At 38.8% G+C, this 17356-nt stretch overlaps 1 protein-coding gene across 1 annotated transcript in view; it reads right to left on the bottom strand.

Moving 5' to 3' along the window:
- LOC124038747 (CUB and sushi domain-containing protein 1-like) overlaps positions 1 to 17356 on the bottom strand; it is a 374488-nt gene that overhangs the window by 63675 nt on the left and 293457 nt on the right. Inside the window, 6 exon segments of the mRNA XM_046354821.1 lie at positions 1120 to 1308; positions 2761 to 2970; positions 4118 to 4234; positions 4354 to 4423; positions 4644 to 4762; positions 12482 to 12586. Of these exon segments, the coding sequence (XP_046210777.1) occupies positions 1120 to 1308; positions 2761 to 2970; positions 4118 to 4234; positions 4354 to 4423; positions 4644 to 4762; positions 12482 to 12586 (810 nt within the window).

Genomic DNA, 17356 nt, shown 5'->3' with positions numbered 1-17356 from the left:
ATTGTGAACGATCTACCAATCACTGCCCTTTTGAGGCTTTCGAAAGGCTCCCTGATATTTGTAGCGTAATCTGTGCCTGAAATGCAATACTTGACTGAGGGACCTTACAGATGTTGTATGAATGAGGGACAGAGGAAGGGTTAATCATAACAAAAATGATTTAAAAAACCCTATTATTTCACACAGTTTATGTAACATATTCTGTCATTTGTTAAGCCAAAATTGACTCCTGAACTAATTTAGGCGTGCCTAAACAAAGCAGCTGAATACTTATGAAATTACTATATTTTAGTTATCCAATGTGACACTACAGAGTATTTTGAGTTCATTGTTGACAACAAATCACATTTAAATACATTTTAATCACACTTTTTAACACAATTTGAAGAAATACAAGGGGTAGGAATACTTTTGCAAGGTCCTGTATACTTAGTGTACCTGATCACTGAGAAGTAGAGTTTCATTTAAAAAAAATCAAAAATGAAAACAACTCCAAGTGTATTTTGAATGAATATTCCAAATTACAATTAAAGCGTTTGAAGTTGAAGTACAGTTTTAATGAGTGTGTTTAAGTTTAATGATAGTGAACATATAGTATAAAGTACACCTAAGTCTGTTTAGAGTGTAATGATATTATATTTATATTATACTTCAGATATAATATACATCTCATACTTGAAATATATTATTCAAATGTTTTTGTATATTTAAGTATACTTTAGTATACTTGTAATATATTAAAATATATTTTTAAATAATTTGGGACGACTGAGAAATCTTTGGAGGTATTGATTGATTAAGGCTTTTTTCAGCTCTCACTGCTCAAATCAGAAGCAATTTAGAAGACGTCCCAGTAGTGTGGGTCTTAACTGGAGCAGTTTTCAAAGGCAGTAATTAGAGTCAGTTTTGGAAAACAATTTTTTCATGCAGAGTTAAAACAACAGAACTTCACTTCAAGAGCATTACGAGAAATAGGTAATGGCTGGATAGAATTCTAGTGTAGGGCTAAAACACTCCCTAACAAATACATTCTAAAATAGTTTGATAAACTGTAAAACAAAGAAGTCATTTATGCTTTTGGTGAAACATCTGAAATGTATCATATTAATTCATGCTCACCCTCACACCGGGGAAAGGGGTGATTCCATTTTCTGTTGATTCCATGTTGGCATGTAAGCACAGGATGTCCAATCAGAACGTATCCAGGAAAGCATTCAAAAGTTATTGATTGGCCAGCATTGTAGTCATTATTAATAATATATCCATTAGGGAATTGAGTAGGGTCTTGGCAATTCTGCAATTCATATGCTGAGAGAGAGAGAGAGAGAGAGAGAGAGAGAGAGAGAGAGAGACAGAGACAGAGAGAGAGAGAGAGAGAGAGAGAGAGCATAATTATTATAACAGGAATATACGTACTATCACCACAACAAGACAGTTTCAAACAAATTCTGTGCTCCACAGGTGACTCATCCCACTTAACCTTTTGAGACAGTACCGGAACACATGCCACCTGTCAGACACATTTCCACCAAATGCCACAGTGACATGTGAATTTCAAGCATATGCCATCAACAAAGAATGGCCATCAGGATATCATCAAGCTTTTCTATTTCAACTTAAAAATACATTACCGTTCAAAAGTTTGGGGTCACTTAGAAATGTCTAATTATCAACTTTTTTTGCTTGTCTTTCAAAAACAAGGACATTTCTAAGTGACCCCAAACTTTTGAACATCAGCTTTACTCCAAAAGGTAATGAAGCTTGATAAAACTGACAATTGACATATACAATTAACATTGCCTGACGACACAAATTGAATTATTCCGCTGTTCTATGTTAGTTACAAGCTTCAGTCTGAGAGTGCCATCGTTGAAGTCGTTTGTGGTGGCGCCAAAATGAGGGGTGTTATATAAATGTCATCAGTGATTGGATCATCTCTAACCAATCAGAGTATAAATGCCAATGAATAATTTTCAAAACACTGCTTTACCCACATGTGTTCTGGCTCTGGCCCAACCCATCGGTTTCTGGGATCAATCAGAACGGTTAGAATGTGTTTGCGTTCTAGAAATCTTCGGGGAGGTATTCAGATCCAGACTCATTGCGGAGACTAAACTGGCATTTGGCCAGAGAAAGGAGTTTGGGTAGTCAGGCAACAATGAACTAGCCTGTAAGTAGCAATTGTCAAATGAGATATAGTATTCTAGACATATGGTTGTTTTTGTCTGCTAAGAGGAGAGGAGGGAAAGCCAGAATATGAACCCACTGGCCTAGAAGTGGGAGAAGAAGACATACAGGGTTATCTCTTGTAAGGTGGAAGCCATACACTCAACATCTAAATGCCACTCTACATTGATTCTGAATGCTTTATCCAGACGGGAGCAGCCACATAATGGAGTAACCTCTCAATGCTCCTAAGAGGGCAGATTCTCAGATAATTTAACTGACAGGCACTTAAATCCTTGAATTCGACATTCCATCTATTTTGCATTTAACATTTAATCACTCTGAGTTGCTTCCTAAAAAGAGAGCTAGAGTATATCAACAGAAGATAGGTAAAAACTGTGACAATAAGGACTTCACATCGGCCTTTCCCATAGATTGTTTTCCAGATGTGGCACAAAATCCCCCAAAACAACAACCAAGTACCAAAATTGTCAATTGAAACCAATAGAGACCAAGCTCGTTTAGAAGAAACGGAGCTAGACAGATAGGGAAAACACTGTTTCACATGGTTGATGAAAACAGAGTATACCTCACCTTGGTAGGCCAGTTTGAATCCCTGCCTGTTTTCGGAGTGGTCACTGTAGAAGTGGATCATGGTCTCATGTGTTGTACTCAGCAGGTTGGGTGGCAGCTGACTTCCGCTGAACTGTCCAATCAGAGAGCTGCTGTGCTGCGGCCCATTTCGCACCTCTAAAAAATCATGGTTGTCTTCAGAGGAGAAGTTGAAAAACTGAATATGAGCACCTGTAAAACACAGAAATATTATATGAGGTATACTGTATGAACAATGTTAATTTCATAATCAAAACAAGCATCAAAGTGTTAAATGGTTTAAGTCCCATTAACCTAAAGCGTTAACTGTTAACAGAAATTGTGGCACGTGTGCACGTGTTGTAATCATTTAAAGCATTCAGCAGACATTAGCATGGCTCATTTGATGTGGTTTATTTTCACCTATTATGCTAGCCTAGAGAGAAACTATTCAACACATCATTTGTTATGATGGTACAAATGATTCCGCAATATGACATTAAGATCAACTCGTGTTTTTCCAGGGGAAACACAGAAGTGGGAAATTATTATAATCAATTTCAGTGTGTTTTTCTGGTAAGTTGTGTTCTGTTAGTTCAAGGCCTAATGCTGGAGGAAAGCATTTGCCACTTGGTGATGCTTAGGACAATCCATTGAAGGATAATCTTGTAGTTATGCATCCATATACCACTTTCTTACAATGCTTTATTCTACCCAGTCTGTCTGTCCTAAAAGCTCAAATCAGCGTCTGCAAAAGCATTTTTTGTGTCTTATAAAAAATATTGGGCCGTGTAAACAACACAAACGTATGCATTGTTGGTATACACACAGTACAAAATTATTGTTTTTATTCTCACTTGGAGTGGCTGCTTGATAAGGCAGAAAATTGCTTTTGTATATCTCGATGTGTTACAATATTTTTCTCAGAGCCTGAATAGCTGAATAGCTTTTTAAAATCACACACAATTACCTAACATCTGGAATGGTTACTTTGTTCTGGACTCATTTGAACTATGAAGAACCACCAATATGTGGTCTGCAAACAACAGCTCTCTTGTCGAGTTGCTGTGACTTTGTTTTGTTTTTACATCTGATTTTTGATAAATATAACATTTTAACGACCACTTTTATACAAGGTAATTTGATTAGTATACTTTACCGATTTAAACTCACAGCAAAGGTTAAAAAAATGTTGATAAAGAAAGCAAGAGGATAACTAAGGGGTCCCACTATCCATTTTCCTAAGGACTACCTTTTGTTAGTTCCAACAAAATGCAAAACAAATTAAGCTATTATCGCTGACCTTGTTAACATTAGCCATGGCTCCTTATCATTATTGTTACCATAGCAGGTTGCTCACCATATCCAACTGGTAAAAGAATCCTCCATGTACAATCCAGGTTACCAGGGTAGTTGCCAGGGAATCCAGGACTTAAAATAACATTGGTCAAGTCATGTACTGTTCCACCACACTTTGCTGGAAAGGAAAAAGCACATAATGCGTGGTTCACATTGTAAAACAGTGCAGACAATGAATAGCACTGAAACTGTCAAAAAGAGCCTCGAATGTGACTATTTCAAAGTAAAAGTTCTTACCAATGCAGAGTGGGGGAGGGTAGTTCCAGCGCCGCACGGTTCCTGGCATACATGATATATGGGAGTGGCCCTGGAAAAGAGTTTCCCAGCAGAAGTAAAGGCAGGGGGTTTCTCTCTAAGCACACTGAACTCAGAGACAAATCACTGTTTGCCTCTGTTACTGAGTTTACCATGCATACACGTGACTCAGCACACATCTCTGCACATTTACTTATTGAATAAAGCTTTGCATGTTAACATATCAGTGGGAATACAACAGACATGATTCTCTAAAAGACAAAAGCTCTCACCTGCAGCATGTATCCCGGTTCACAGCTGAATGACACGACTTCGTTGACCATGTACCTGTCCCCTGTTTTGATCCCGTTGGCAGGCACCATCGGCTCCGGACAGGTGGTGAGACCAACGGCTGGATGAAGCAGAGAGAGAGAACAAGTGTCATCATGTCTGGTTAGGTAGAATATTTAATGTTGCACATCACAAGAATGTTTGGTCTTTATTCCTCAGTTTGGTGATCATGTTTTGAGACTTATGTGTTTCAGAGTTGCACAGTAGTTATCAAATCTGGAGCAACAAGAGGCAAACACATTGGAGAACATTGCAAATCCAATTGGATGTGATTATTGAATGCTGTGAACAGGCTCTAGTATAGCCTATAGCTAATTAAATAGAGAAAATGTAGATTGGTTTTGTCATGATGACATAATGATTTTAGTAAGTTTAAGTTTTGTATATTCAAATAATTTGTCATTTGGATCAAGGGCGAAACAGTACAGATAGGGGTCCTCCCACTGATTTTTTTGTTGTTGACATTTAAAACGCATTTCCTGTAATCCTACACAGTTTTACATTATTTATTGTGCCTCTGAGGGGTATTTTAAGGGGTATATGGAATGGTATTTTGAAAACACAGTATAACTGGAAGGATAAGTGGAAGGCTGTCCAACAGATATCTTTTGGGGAAAACGGCTAACTTCCTGCATTTCAACACATCCAGTGTGTGTGCAGAGAGAAAAATGTGCTGTTTTATAGCTGCTATTCTTCACAATTTGCAATTAGGATGATAGAACATTTTGCAGATTTAAAGTTAATTTCCTTCTACTCTACACATTGTTCCATGAGGCTGAGAGAAAACATTGTAGTTTTAAAGTAACTGTCCAGTGAAAATCTCACTTTTAAAAGTTTATATTCTGCCAAGGCAGCAGCTACTCTTCCTGGGGGTCCAGCAAAATTAAGGCAGATATACAATTTTAAAAACATTACAATACATTCACAGGTTTCACACCATTCCAACACAGAAAATGTGCTTTTTAACATAGCTTTTCTTCCCAAAAAGTTTAATTATTTCACTCATATCGTAATTAATTATATGTCATATTTCATAGAAATCTGGAAACACTGGTTGATCTTTTGAAAAAATAAGAATAAATAAAAAATGACGGCTTTAAACTGTATAACTGTTTAATGCACCATCATACCAAAATCATTTAATGCTTAAAAACAAAAATGGATGAATAAGATATTTGCCTACAGAAGTGACATTTCTTATTGATCCTTACAGAACCGTCCAAAAACAAATCCTATGAAATGATGTCAACACATACTGGAGGAGTTACTAGCTAGCTACAAGTGGCTAGCTTAGCTAAAGAATTAGCTACAGTACGTTGGTCAGGGTGCGCATGACCCGAATGACACAATGATGAACCACCAAAGGCACACCCCATTTCTGTTTGAAAATTGAGAAAGAGGAGGAGTTCAAATCAAATCAATCAAATGTTATTTGTCACATGCTTCGTAGACAACAATTGTAGACTACCAGTGCTTACTTATGGGTCCTTTTCCAACAATGCAGAGTTAAAGATAAGATAAAAAATAAAAAATTGAAATAGTGACACAGTGAATAACTAATAAAAAATAAAGAGTAAAATAACCTGGCTATATATAGGGAGTAGAAAATACCATGGTTATATACAGGGATTACCAGTACAGAGTCGATGTGCAGGGGTACGAGGTCATTGAGGTAGCTATGTATTGTACATATAGGTAGGGGTAAAGTGACTTGCAGCAGCGTATGCGGTGAGTGTGAAAGTAAGTGTGTATGTGTGTGTGTGTGTGTAACAAACTGTAAGTCACTCTGGATAAGAGCATCTGCTGAATGACTAAAATGTCAACGTAAATGTGTGAGACGTCAGTATGCATGTGTGTGCATGTTATGTGTGCGTGGGTGTATGTAGTGTGTGTGTGTGTGTGTGTGTGTACTGGAGTCTTGGTGTAAGTGTGTGTGAGTGTGTGGGTAGAGTCCAGTGTGTGTGTGAATAGAGTCAGTGCAAAAGAGTTGCTGCAAAAAGGGTCAATGCAGGTAGTCTGGGTAGCCATTTGATTAGCTATTTAGCAGTCTTGTTTAGAAGTCTTGTGGCTTGGGGGTAGAAGCTGTTCAGGGTCCTGTTGGTTCCAGACTCGGTGCATTGGTACCGCTTGCGATAGCAAAGTGAACAGTCTGTGGCTTGGGTGGCTGGAGTCTTTTGCAATTTGTTGGGCCTTCCTCAGATACTGCCTAGTATAGAGGTCCTAGATGCCAGGGAGCTTGGCCCCAGTGATGTACAGTACATGGATCGTTTATCGTGCCCAATGTCGACCGCTAAAGCTAATTTCATGCAATTCTAATGACGTGGTCTTATGCTATCTGTGGGCCCCTGACCTCCAATAATATATTTTTGGATTTTAAAGAAATAATTGGGGGGACACGAATCGACCTGTTCTGAATATTGGGGGGAGACATGTCTGCCCATCCCCCATGGCAATTTCACCTATGATTTGGATGGATAAACCCACAGTCGTGGGAAGGTAATGCTGATAAATTACTACAGTTGGGGTACCCAGGTGCACAGGGTATTGACAAAATGATGAAGCTATAAGTGCCATTTCTGCTGTGTAACCTTTGTCTCTATGCTTTTGAATTTAGAATGCAAAAGCTGTATTCTTAAAAAATCAGACAACAGCATAACCACTGATCTGCGTTATGCAAATACATTATGTAATTAAACAGCTTTAAAGCATCTTTCAGTAGGTTAAAACTGTACACACTGCAGTATGAGGCGGTGAGAGAGCATGTTGCCATGACAACCACGTTAGTCAAGCCAATGAAAGGAGAACCTGTATAAATTTGCCTTGTTTGGATGTACGACTCAGCAGATGGCACTGTGCCGTTGTGAGTGTGTGTAAAACTGCCTCATTGTTTCTCTCCCTATCAATAGCAAAGCACTTTCACATGCAATGCTTAGTCCTACAATACCAAACATGAAAAAAGGTAAACTGTTTGAAACAGGGAAGCCCAAATGGCTGTTGGGGGATGGGGTGAGACTATGGAGATTAAACATTAGCTTTGGTTCATGGAGAATTCACAGCAGAATTCGGAGCAAGTTACTTTCAATAGATTTTAAGGAGCATGTGCTCATGTTCAGGAGGGGGTGAGTGGAGATTAATACAACTGTTGAAAAACCGTTTGAACCACAAAAGGAAAACTGGGTATTTCTTTAAATGCTAAGGCATCAGAACACTGGCTTATACCAAACTACTAGCACATCATTTATTGTTTATCAATATCACTTGTTAATTCCAATTCCATCTAGCTGACACTCACATTACACATACCAACCATTTTAAATGTTTTTCTGCAGGATAAATCAATAAAATGCCACATGGCCATATTCTCTCAGATGATAAATGATAACCCTTGAGCATAAACAATCTGACATTTTCTCCACAAGCACAGAGGACTGATCCAGGCAGGAATTCAGCCTTCAAGATCTAGAAAGTCGAACATTTGATTCACTTGTCTCGTCACCCGAGCTCTAACTAATTCACCATCTTAATAGGTAATCAAAACACGTGCCATGAATCTCCCAACTGCATAATAACTTTGGCACTTTGCAACTACTGCGCCCAAGACAGATTTAGTCTTGGATCATTAAGATGCAGCCACAGTCATCCGATGCTAAACATTAAGAATTAACCTAAAAGTCAATGATAGCCATCTCCGTGCAAATATCATTCTATCATTCTGTTTCATTCTGATTATATCTATTTTTACAGTACAAGTAGCTCTGGAAATAAAAGCATTTGGACAGTGTATGTCCTTTACATACATTTCTTTCCCCTCTTCTGCAGAACATTGCAGAAATGGCATGGCTTTATAATGCATAACGCTTCCAGGAAGACATACTGACAATTATGTGTAATATTCAAGAGAACTGGCAAATAGTATATATTAAATTGGCTTAAATCATCTTAATTTGGAACATCATGACATTCTCAGCAGGTCTTAGTTTTGTCCAAGTCTATTAGCAAGGTCGGGCTAAGATTTTTTTGCCCAGCATTTGCACATTTCTCCTTGGCCTGAACCTGTCTGTTCTGCATTCTTTTATCTTTATTTGACCAGGTCATTTTCATTTATACATGTAACAGCGACCTGGAAAGGGAAGTGTTGCTATGGAGAGATGAAGGGTTAAACAAGTCAATTCAAAGATAGATAAATCGGTTGCTGTTGCCATGTTTGAAGGAGGTTCCAGGTTGGCAATTGAGCCAGGACTCAAAGGTTAATATGCCTAATCTAGCATGTAGGTTTGTGTTGTGGGGCATGTACCCACTGGGCACAGGTGTCAATTTAACGTGAAATGACATGGAAACACAGTTGATTCAACCAGAGTGTGCCCAGTGGGTAGTGACCAGGAGTCATGACCTTCGTTAAATATCTCCTCTCCATATACAGTGTGGTCCTGAATTTATTGAACCCTTGATAAAGATGAGAAAATATGATATAAAATAAATAAATAAAACACTGAGCTATGTTGTATGCTCAAAAAAATAGTATAAATTAATATAATTCCCCTAACACAATTGTTCAGAGGAAGAGATTTGGCTTAACAGTAATAATTTTTTTCTCAAAAAGCTACGAGTAAATATTATTGACACCCCTGTTTTCAATACCTTTCAATAACTCACCTTCAATAACTCACCTTATGAAGATAACAGATAAACATTTTATGATCTTAGACCATTCCCGGTGGTGGAAATAGTACTCAGTTGTCATCTTAATAATAATAAAAAAAGTAAAGATATCTTAATAGAAAATTACTAAAAGTGAAAGTTACCCAGTAAAATACTACTTGCGTAAAAGTACAATGGTGGAAAAAGTACTAAATTGTCATACTTGAGTAAAAGTAAAAAGTAAATTATATATATATATATATATTTAATTAAGCAAACCAGATGGCATGATTTTATTTTAAATGTTTTATTAATGGTCAGACCGGCACATTTCAACACTCAGACATAATTTACAAATGCAGTACTTTAAAGTATTTTTTACTTAAGAGCTTTACACCACTGACAATTCCACCATACAGAATCCTTTCAGATCCTTGACATCCTTCATCTGCACTTATGGACTGCCCTCTTCAATTCAGGCGTTAACATTTGTCGGATGACATGAAAATATAGCTCTTTGGCCACGCACACCGATGGTGGGTTTGGCATCGAAATGAAAATGCACGAGCAGAAATATATAGGGGGGGGGGGGGGGGGGGGCTGCTGGCCTCTGTATTAAGCTACAGCTCATACAGCGGTGAGAGAAATAATCTCTCGGGTCAAGATAAGAGACTGAAAGCCCTCTTTATGACAGACCAGAGCTATCGGTTTCCCGATAGCGATGGAACTTAGGCTTACAAGTATTTTAACAATGCATCTTTCCTACAGGGAGCACTGGTCTCGGGTCAGCTTCTCGATTCAAATATTTCCTTAACATTGTAATTATTTCACAATACAGACGACAGATCAGCTCTTAGAGATATTACCACTTACGGCTTCAAATATTGAGGCGGCTTATCATAATGCTTACCCAATAAAAATGCACAAAATCGCAGATTTCATTTCACACATTATCCTTAAATATACTGAGACAAATTACAGACAGTAGCCTACAAGTAACAAAATAGAACTCAAATGATTGAACATGAAATGTATTTCAACATGCAGTCATCTCAGTTTTCATTAAAAGCATATTTTTATACGTTGCTTTGTTTGTATAAATTGCAAAGACATTGGCAACTTTGTATTTGTAGTCAACTTTGTTCTGAAGTTATTGGCAGTCACAGAGTTGGATAAACCATGTTATTTTATGTTTAGTGGAGACCTTCAGTGTATAAAGTGTCGTGGGAGGACAAAAAACCATCTAGCAATGCACTTCGCTGTTCTATGGGTGGTCTGAGGCAGGTCTTAGATTGCGGGCATTTTTCAAGCACAACGTTAATAAAAATGGTTTTGGTAAACTGTTCTGAGATTTAACGATCCTCCTACAAAGGTTCTGAAAATTAACTTTAAGATGTTTTTTGAGAAACCCGAGAACAGGTTATTTAGTTGTAAAGCTCAAATACAAATTTGGTAGGTTTCCTGGTTAGATCTACTGTATATCACATTGCACACTGGCTGCACATAGAGCCTATCCTTCTAAGTGGACTGAGAGAGAGTATAAATCATGACATGCCACAGCAGCTAAAGGGCACTGTTTATTCTGTTGAGACAGAGCCAGGTGAGGAAAGCGGACACAGAGACAGAGGATCTCTGATGCTATCAGTGTCCACACAGCACAGATTAGGAGCCCATTTCAGAATACAAATAAGGAATTCACATCAGGCTCCAGGAGTCAGTGGTAAAATTCTGTCTCCAACCCATCTAAAAGGCAGTGGTAAAAATCTGTCTCCAATCCATCTAAAGGCAGTGGTAAAAATCGGTCTCCAACCCATCTAAAAGGCAGTTGTAAAAATCTGTCTCCAACCCATCTAAAAGGCAGTTGTAAAAATCGGTCTCCAATCCATCTAAAGGCAGTGGTAAAAATCTGTCTCCAACCCATCTAAAAGGCAGTGGTAAAAATCGGTCTCCAATACATCTAAAGGAAGTGGTAAAAATCGGTCTCCAATCCATCTAAGAGGCAGCAGTACAAATCTGTCTCCAACCCATCTAAAAGGCAGCAGTACAAATTGGTCTCCAACCCATCTAAAAGGCAGCAGTACAAATCGGTCTCCAACCCATATAAAAGGCAGCAGTACAAATTGGTCTCCAACCCATCTAAAAGGCAGCAGTACAAATCGGTCTCCAATCCATCTAAAGGCAGTGGTAAAAATCGGTCTCCAACCCATCTAAGAGGCAGAGGTAAAAATCGGTCTCCAACCCATCTAAGAGGCAGCGGTACAAATCTGGATCTAACCGATCTCAGAGGCAGTGGTATAAATCTGGCTCCAACTAATCTGAGGCAGTGGTAAAAATCTGTCTCCAACTGATCTAAGAGGCAGCGGTAAAAATCTGTCTCCAACTGATCTAAGAGGCAGCGGTAAAAATCTGTCTCCAACCAATCTAAGAGGCAGGTAAAAGGTGGAGACATCAGATTTTAAATCATCCAGTAATCTTTGTATTTATTTTTGAGTTAACAACATTTCGGTTGTAATGCACTTGTCCTTATATTGTAAAAAGTTTGGCACTTCATCTAGCAACAAGGGTCTGTGTATGTGTAGATTATGTATTATTTGATCCTGTTAAAGTACATTGGTTTACACAGTCTACGGTCTTTTGTTGTTCGAGTGAAAGTAGTTGAGTGGGATGGCATCCAAAGGCAAGCTGACAACCTTCCAAAGGCTATCATTTTCCCTTAGACAGGTTACTGTATTCAAATCAGTCTTACTCAGTAGGCTACAGTAGTGAGTTAATAAACAGATGGACAGAATGCCAACTATGATGACAGCTTTGGTAACTTTTCTTAAGCTTTTACATATGTCTAAAATGCACAAACCTCACCCAGAGCTTCTTAATTCTGGACATAAAAAAGTAAAATGCCCTGTTGAGAGTTTTTGATCATGATATATTTAACTGCATTTGTAGGTGATGCTACTACAAACCCACTACACTCCTTGTTATAAACAAGGATGCACAGAGAGAGAGAGGGGGGAGGGAGAGAGATAGATTGTTTAAGCTAAATGTAATTTGCAAAGGGGAAAAATTGTGGATTCCTTTTTTTCCGTTACAGTGGCAGAGGGTATGGAGATAATTAACATTTCACGATGAGACACATTGTACTCACTTTTGTACTCAAGGTGGAATCCAGCGGCAACAACACTGATATCACTCTGGAAGTGAAGGTAGAGCTGGTTGGAGGTACTATTCAGCAAGGCTGGAGCAGTTGTTCCTGAAATGCATCACAGAAGAAATCCACTTTCATCTCACTGTTGAAAGAAGTCCATTTGCATTACTGATTATATATGGATGTTCTCTTGAGGATTGGTATGTCAAATGACTACAGTTTATATTGATAGCCAAAACAGAATAAGGTGAACAGATGTTTGCTATTCTATGGACTTTTTTCCTCCTTTATAAAATACAATCATTTTTGGAAGACAACCAAAGGAAACAAACGGGAAAGGGAGGAAGAGGAATCCAAAATATGCTGATAAATTCTGACAGGCAGTAGCCATTGAAGTTTGTCGCTGATCTTCAGCAAGAACTGATCTCCCAGAGGAGAGCTCTCATCAAATCAAATCAAAGTTTATTTGTCACGTGCACCGAATACAACAGTGTATTTTACAGTGAAATGCTTACTTACAGGCTCTAACCAATAGTGCAAAAAAGATATTAGGTGAACAATAGGTAGGTAATGAAATAAAACAACAGTAAAGAGACTATAGAATATAAAAGTAGCGAGGCTACATACAGACACCGGTTAGTCAGGCAAAGGCAAAGGCTTCCAAGGGGCAGTCAACCATCTGACCACTGTTCGGGGCAAAGTACAATTTAAACACCCACAGCTGCTGAAAGATGATGCCCAGAGCTTACCCATGATGTTGCGCAACGATTTAAGTCAATAAGTCATTGTTTTAGCAAAGTATGATACATTTGAGCATGATGTTGAAAATTCATGGAAATCCGTGTCAATGCAATGTCTTTTCCTATGAGATGACATGCAAATACCTATTTGACTACGTTTCGTTTCAGGGCTGGGTTTTATTTGAAAGTTACCACCCACCAGCATGACATTGTTAATTAATCAGAAACACCTGCAATGTTCTTCCTCTTCATGAGGCATGATTGAGCTGAGCCAAATAGCCTTTCAATGTCCACTTGGGATCCTGAGCCATGAAGCATATAAAAATAGCACCTCCACTTTTTTTACATGAAAAGGATCATTTTAAAAGTTTCACTTAATTTTTGAGCTCGCTTGTATTACAAAATATAAACTGTATATACAGTGCCTTCAGAAAATAGTCACACACCTTGTTCATCGGGAGCTTTGTGAAATGGGTTTCCATGGCCGAGCAGCCACACACAAGCCTAAGATCATCATGCGCAATGCCAAGCGTTAGCTGGAATGGTGTATTGCTCGCCACCATTGGAGTGATAAATCACATGTCTCTACCACAAACCGTTCAATACTTAACCATATTACCGGAGCTTCATCGCATTCTTTCAAACTATTTCTAAGGTGGATTCGTGGCCACAATTTATGGAAGAAATTTGGAGATAACAATAGATGTCAAATATATTGGTTTCCCTATCCATCTGTTGCATAGTTTCTCCAAAATGCTTATGACAAATCCAGCTCCAGAACCAGCCTAGCCAGCTGGCGTTTTTTTTATTTAAATACGGTGTCTAAAAAAAACCTAGCAGCAACAGATAACATTAGCTAGCTAGTTAAGATTAGCAACATACAGGTTACATGTAACTGCCAAAATAAAGGAAACACTTCAGTAAATGAGGGATACAAAGTATGTTGAAAGAAGGTGCTTCCACACAAGTGTGGTTCATGAGTTAATTTTGCCATTAACATCCCACCATGCCATGTATAATGTTCATGTATAAAAACGCCCATTATTTTGGCTACCATGGCTAGAAGAAGAGATCTCAGTGACATTGAAAGAGGGGTCTCAAAGTAGCATAGGGCGTTTAAAGGGTGTGTGTGTGTGTGTGTGTGTGTGTGTGTGTGTGTGTGTGTGTGTGTGTGTGTGTGTGTGTGTGTGTGTGTGTGCGTGTGCGTGTGTGTGTGTGTGTGTGTGTGTGTGTGTGTGTGTGTGCGTGTGTGTGTGTGTGTGTGTGTGTGTGTGTGTGTGTGTCTTAGTCACCAACACCAGATCTCAACCCAATTGAACACTTATGGGAGATTCTGGAGTGGCCTGTGACAGCGTTTTCCACAAGCATTTCGCTACACTCGCATTAACATCTGCTAACCATGTGATTTGATAACAAATGATGGAATTTCTCATGGAAAATGGTGTCGCATCCTTTCAATAGAGTTCCAAATACCTGTAGAATCTATGCCAATGTGCATTGAAGTTGTCTGGCAGCTCATGGTGGTCCAACGCCCTATTATTACACTTTATGTTGGTGTTTCATTTATTTTGGCAGTTACAGTACCTATCGTTAGCTAGCTAGATAAGGTTAGCATTCTAGCTAGCTACACTGACAACTGTCAACTGAAAACTTCACTTGGAAATCACCATGTTTACATCCCTAATTCGTGAATATATATTAGGAGCAATACGTCATTATTCGGAGGTAGAACCTATACAAGCATTTCTTCTCTAGGACAGGAATTATGTCGAAATAGGGGCGGCAACTTCCTCTCAAGGGTGCCTTTAAAAAAGTCTACAGAGCTTACAGGAGGCTATCGAGGTGGTAGAGTAATTAATGAGTGGTATCCTTTGTTTTGGGATGATATCCTTTGGCTCAGGCTGCTAAAAATAGAACATAGTGTTCACCATGTGTAAGCAAACATGCTATTGAAAAAGAGTCTGTTGTTATGTTATATAACCTGAAACAGTGTCATTCATCATTTGTATCAAACTTTATAATAGCAATACATCTCTGGTGTCTTCGGCATCGGTCAGTTTAATAAAGAAATGTTGAAACTCCCCTGGGCAGTTTAAAGATACAGTAACACATTCTGTTGTTACACCAGTTCACTAGCAGGCTTATATATTATGTTCAAACCCCAGCTCACAAGTTCTTTGACATAGTTAAATAAAACGATAATTGTTATGCTTTTCAACAATGTCAAATATATTACATGTTTATCCTCCAATCGAGTCATCTTCACAGATTTTAGAGCTATGCTATGAGATGGAAAAATACTCTTTACTCACTCATGACAAACTGTTGACTGACGTTTATATTCATTCACATGAATTAATCTGATAAAATGAATAAAATTCTCCTGGAAAATACTGACTTGATAGATATTAACATATGGTCACCAGCAAATCATGTTAGTGAGCCACCCAGTTTGCAATGGGATTCTGTAATGTAATGGGATCCAGCATAGCATGGCAGTAGAAGAATGGGAAGGTATAATGCTGATGATTGGGGTCTGTAAAATTCTTCTTTACGCTTGAATGACTTGACTAATAATTTTGGGATTAAGTTTGACAGCTCCATAGAGCTCATCCACTGTCCAGCTATTCAAAGGTCCATCATTTATATTTGTGAGACAGGCATCTCCAGCATTTCTAGAGCTTGTCAGATAAGTCACATATGAGCTTAAAATGTATTTTGTGGGATTAAATCTGGCACATTTAGAACGTGCATGTGATTAGGGAGTCTAGAACCGTGCTATGATTTAAGAATTTCTTGATGTGAACTTTCAGCCAATGTAATGCTCGTCAGAAGAAGTGGACCAAGGTGCAGCGTGTTCATGATACTTTATTTAATCTGAACACCAAACAAAACAACAAAAGAACGACGAACGTCACGTTCAGTAGGCCAAGCAGAGCTAACAAAAAACAACATCCCACAACCTAAGGTGGCAAAACAGGCTGCCTAAGTATGATTCCCAATCAGAGACAACGATAGACAGCTGTCCCTGATTGAGAACCATACCCGGACAAAACATAGAAACCCAAAACATAGAAATAAAGAAAGAAAGCCCACACAAATCACACCCTGACCAACCCAAATAGAGACATAAAAAGGCTCTCTAAGGTCCAGGCGGAGTCCGCACTCCAAAATCAAATCAACTCAAATTTTATTTGTCACATACACATGGTTAGCAGATGTTAATGCGACTGTAGCGAAATTGTTGTGCTTCTAGTTCCGACAATGCAGTAATAACCAACAAGTAATCTAGCTAACAATTCCCAAACTACTACCTTATAGACACAAGTGTAAGGGGATAAAGAATATGGACATAAAGATATATGAATGAGTGATGGTACAGAGCGGCATAGGCAAGATACAGTAGATGGCATTGAGTGCAGTATATACATATGAGATGAGTATGTAAACAAAGTGGCATAGTTAAAGTGGCTAGTGATACATGTATTACATAAGGATGCAGTAGATGATATAGAGTACAGTGTATACGTATACATATGAGATGAATAATGTAGGGTATGTAAACATTATATTAGGTAGCATTGTTTAAAGTGGCTAGTGATATATTTTACATCATTTCCCATCAATTCCCATTATTAAAGTGGCTGGAGTTGAGTCAGTGTGTTGGCAGCAGCCACTCAATGTTAGTGGTGGCTGTTTAACAGTCTGATGGCCTTGAGATAGAAGCTGTTTTTCAGTCTCTCGGTCCCAGCTTTGATGCACCTGTACTGACCTCGCCTTCTGGATGATAGCGGGGTGAACAGGCAGTGGCTCGGGTGGTTGTTGTCCTTGATGATCTTTATGGCCTTCCTGTGACATCGGGTGGTGTAGGTGTCCTGGAGGGCAGGTAGTTTGCCCCCGGTGATGCATTGTGCAGACCTCACTACCCTCTGGAGAGCCTTACGGTTGTGGGCGGAGCAGTTGCCGTACCAGGCAGTGATACAGCCCGACAGGATGCTCTCGATTGTGCATCTGTTGAAGTTTGAGTGCTTTTGGTGACAAGCCGAATTTCTTCAGCCTCCTGAGGTTGAAGAGGCGCTGCTGCGCCTTCTTCACGATGCTGTCTGTGTGGGTGGACCAATCAGTTTGTCTGTGA

The sequence above is a fragment of the Oncorhynchus gorbuscha genome, linkage group LG06 (genome assembly GCF_021184085.1).
Source record: "Oncorhynchus gorbuscha isolate QuinsamMale2020 ecotype Even-year linkage group LG06, OgorEven_v1.0, whole genome shotgun sequence".
In the NCBI taxonomy this organism is placed as follows: domain Eukaryota; kingdom Metazoa; phylum Chordata; class Actinopteri; order Salmoniformes; family Salmonidae; genus Oncorhynchus; species Oncorhynchus gorbuscha.
Note: the sequence above shows the minus strand (reverse complement) of the source record. Positions and strands in the feature narration are given on the sequence as shown.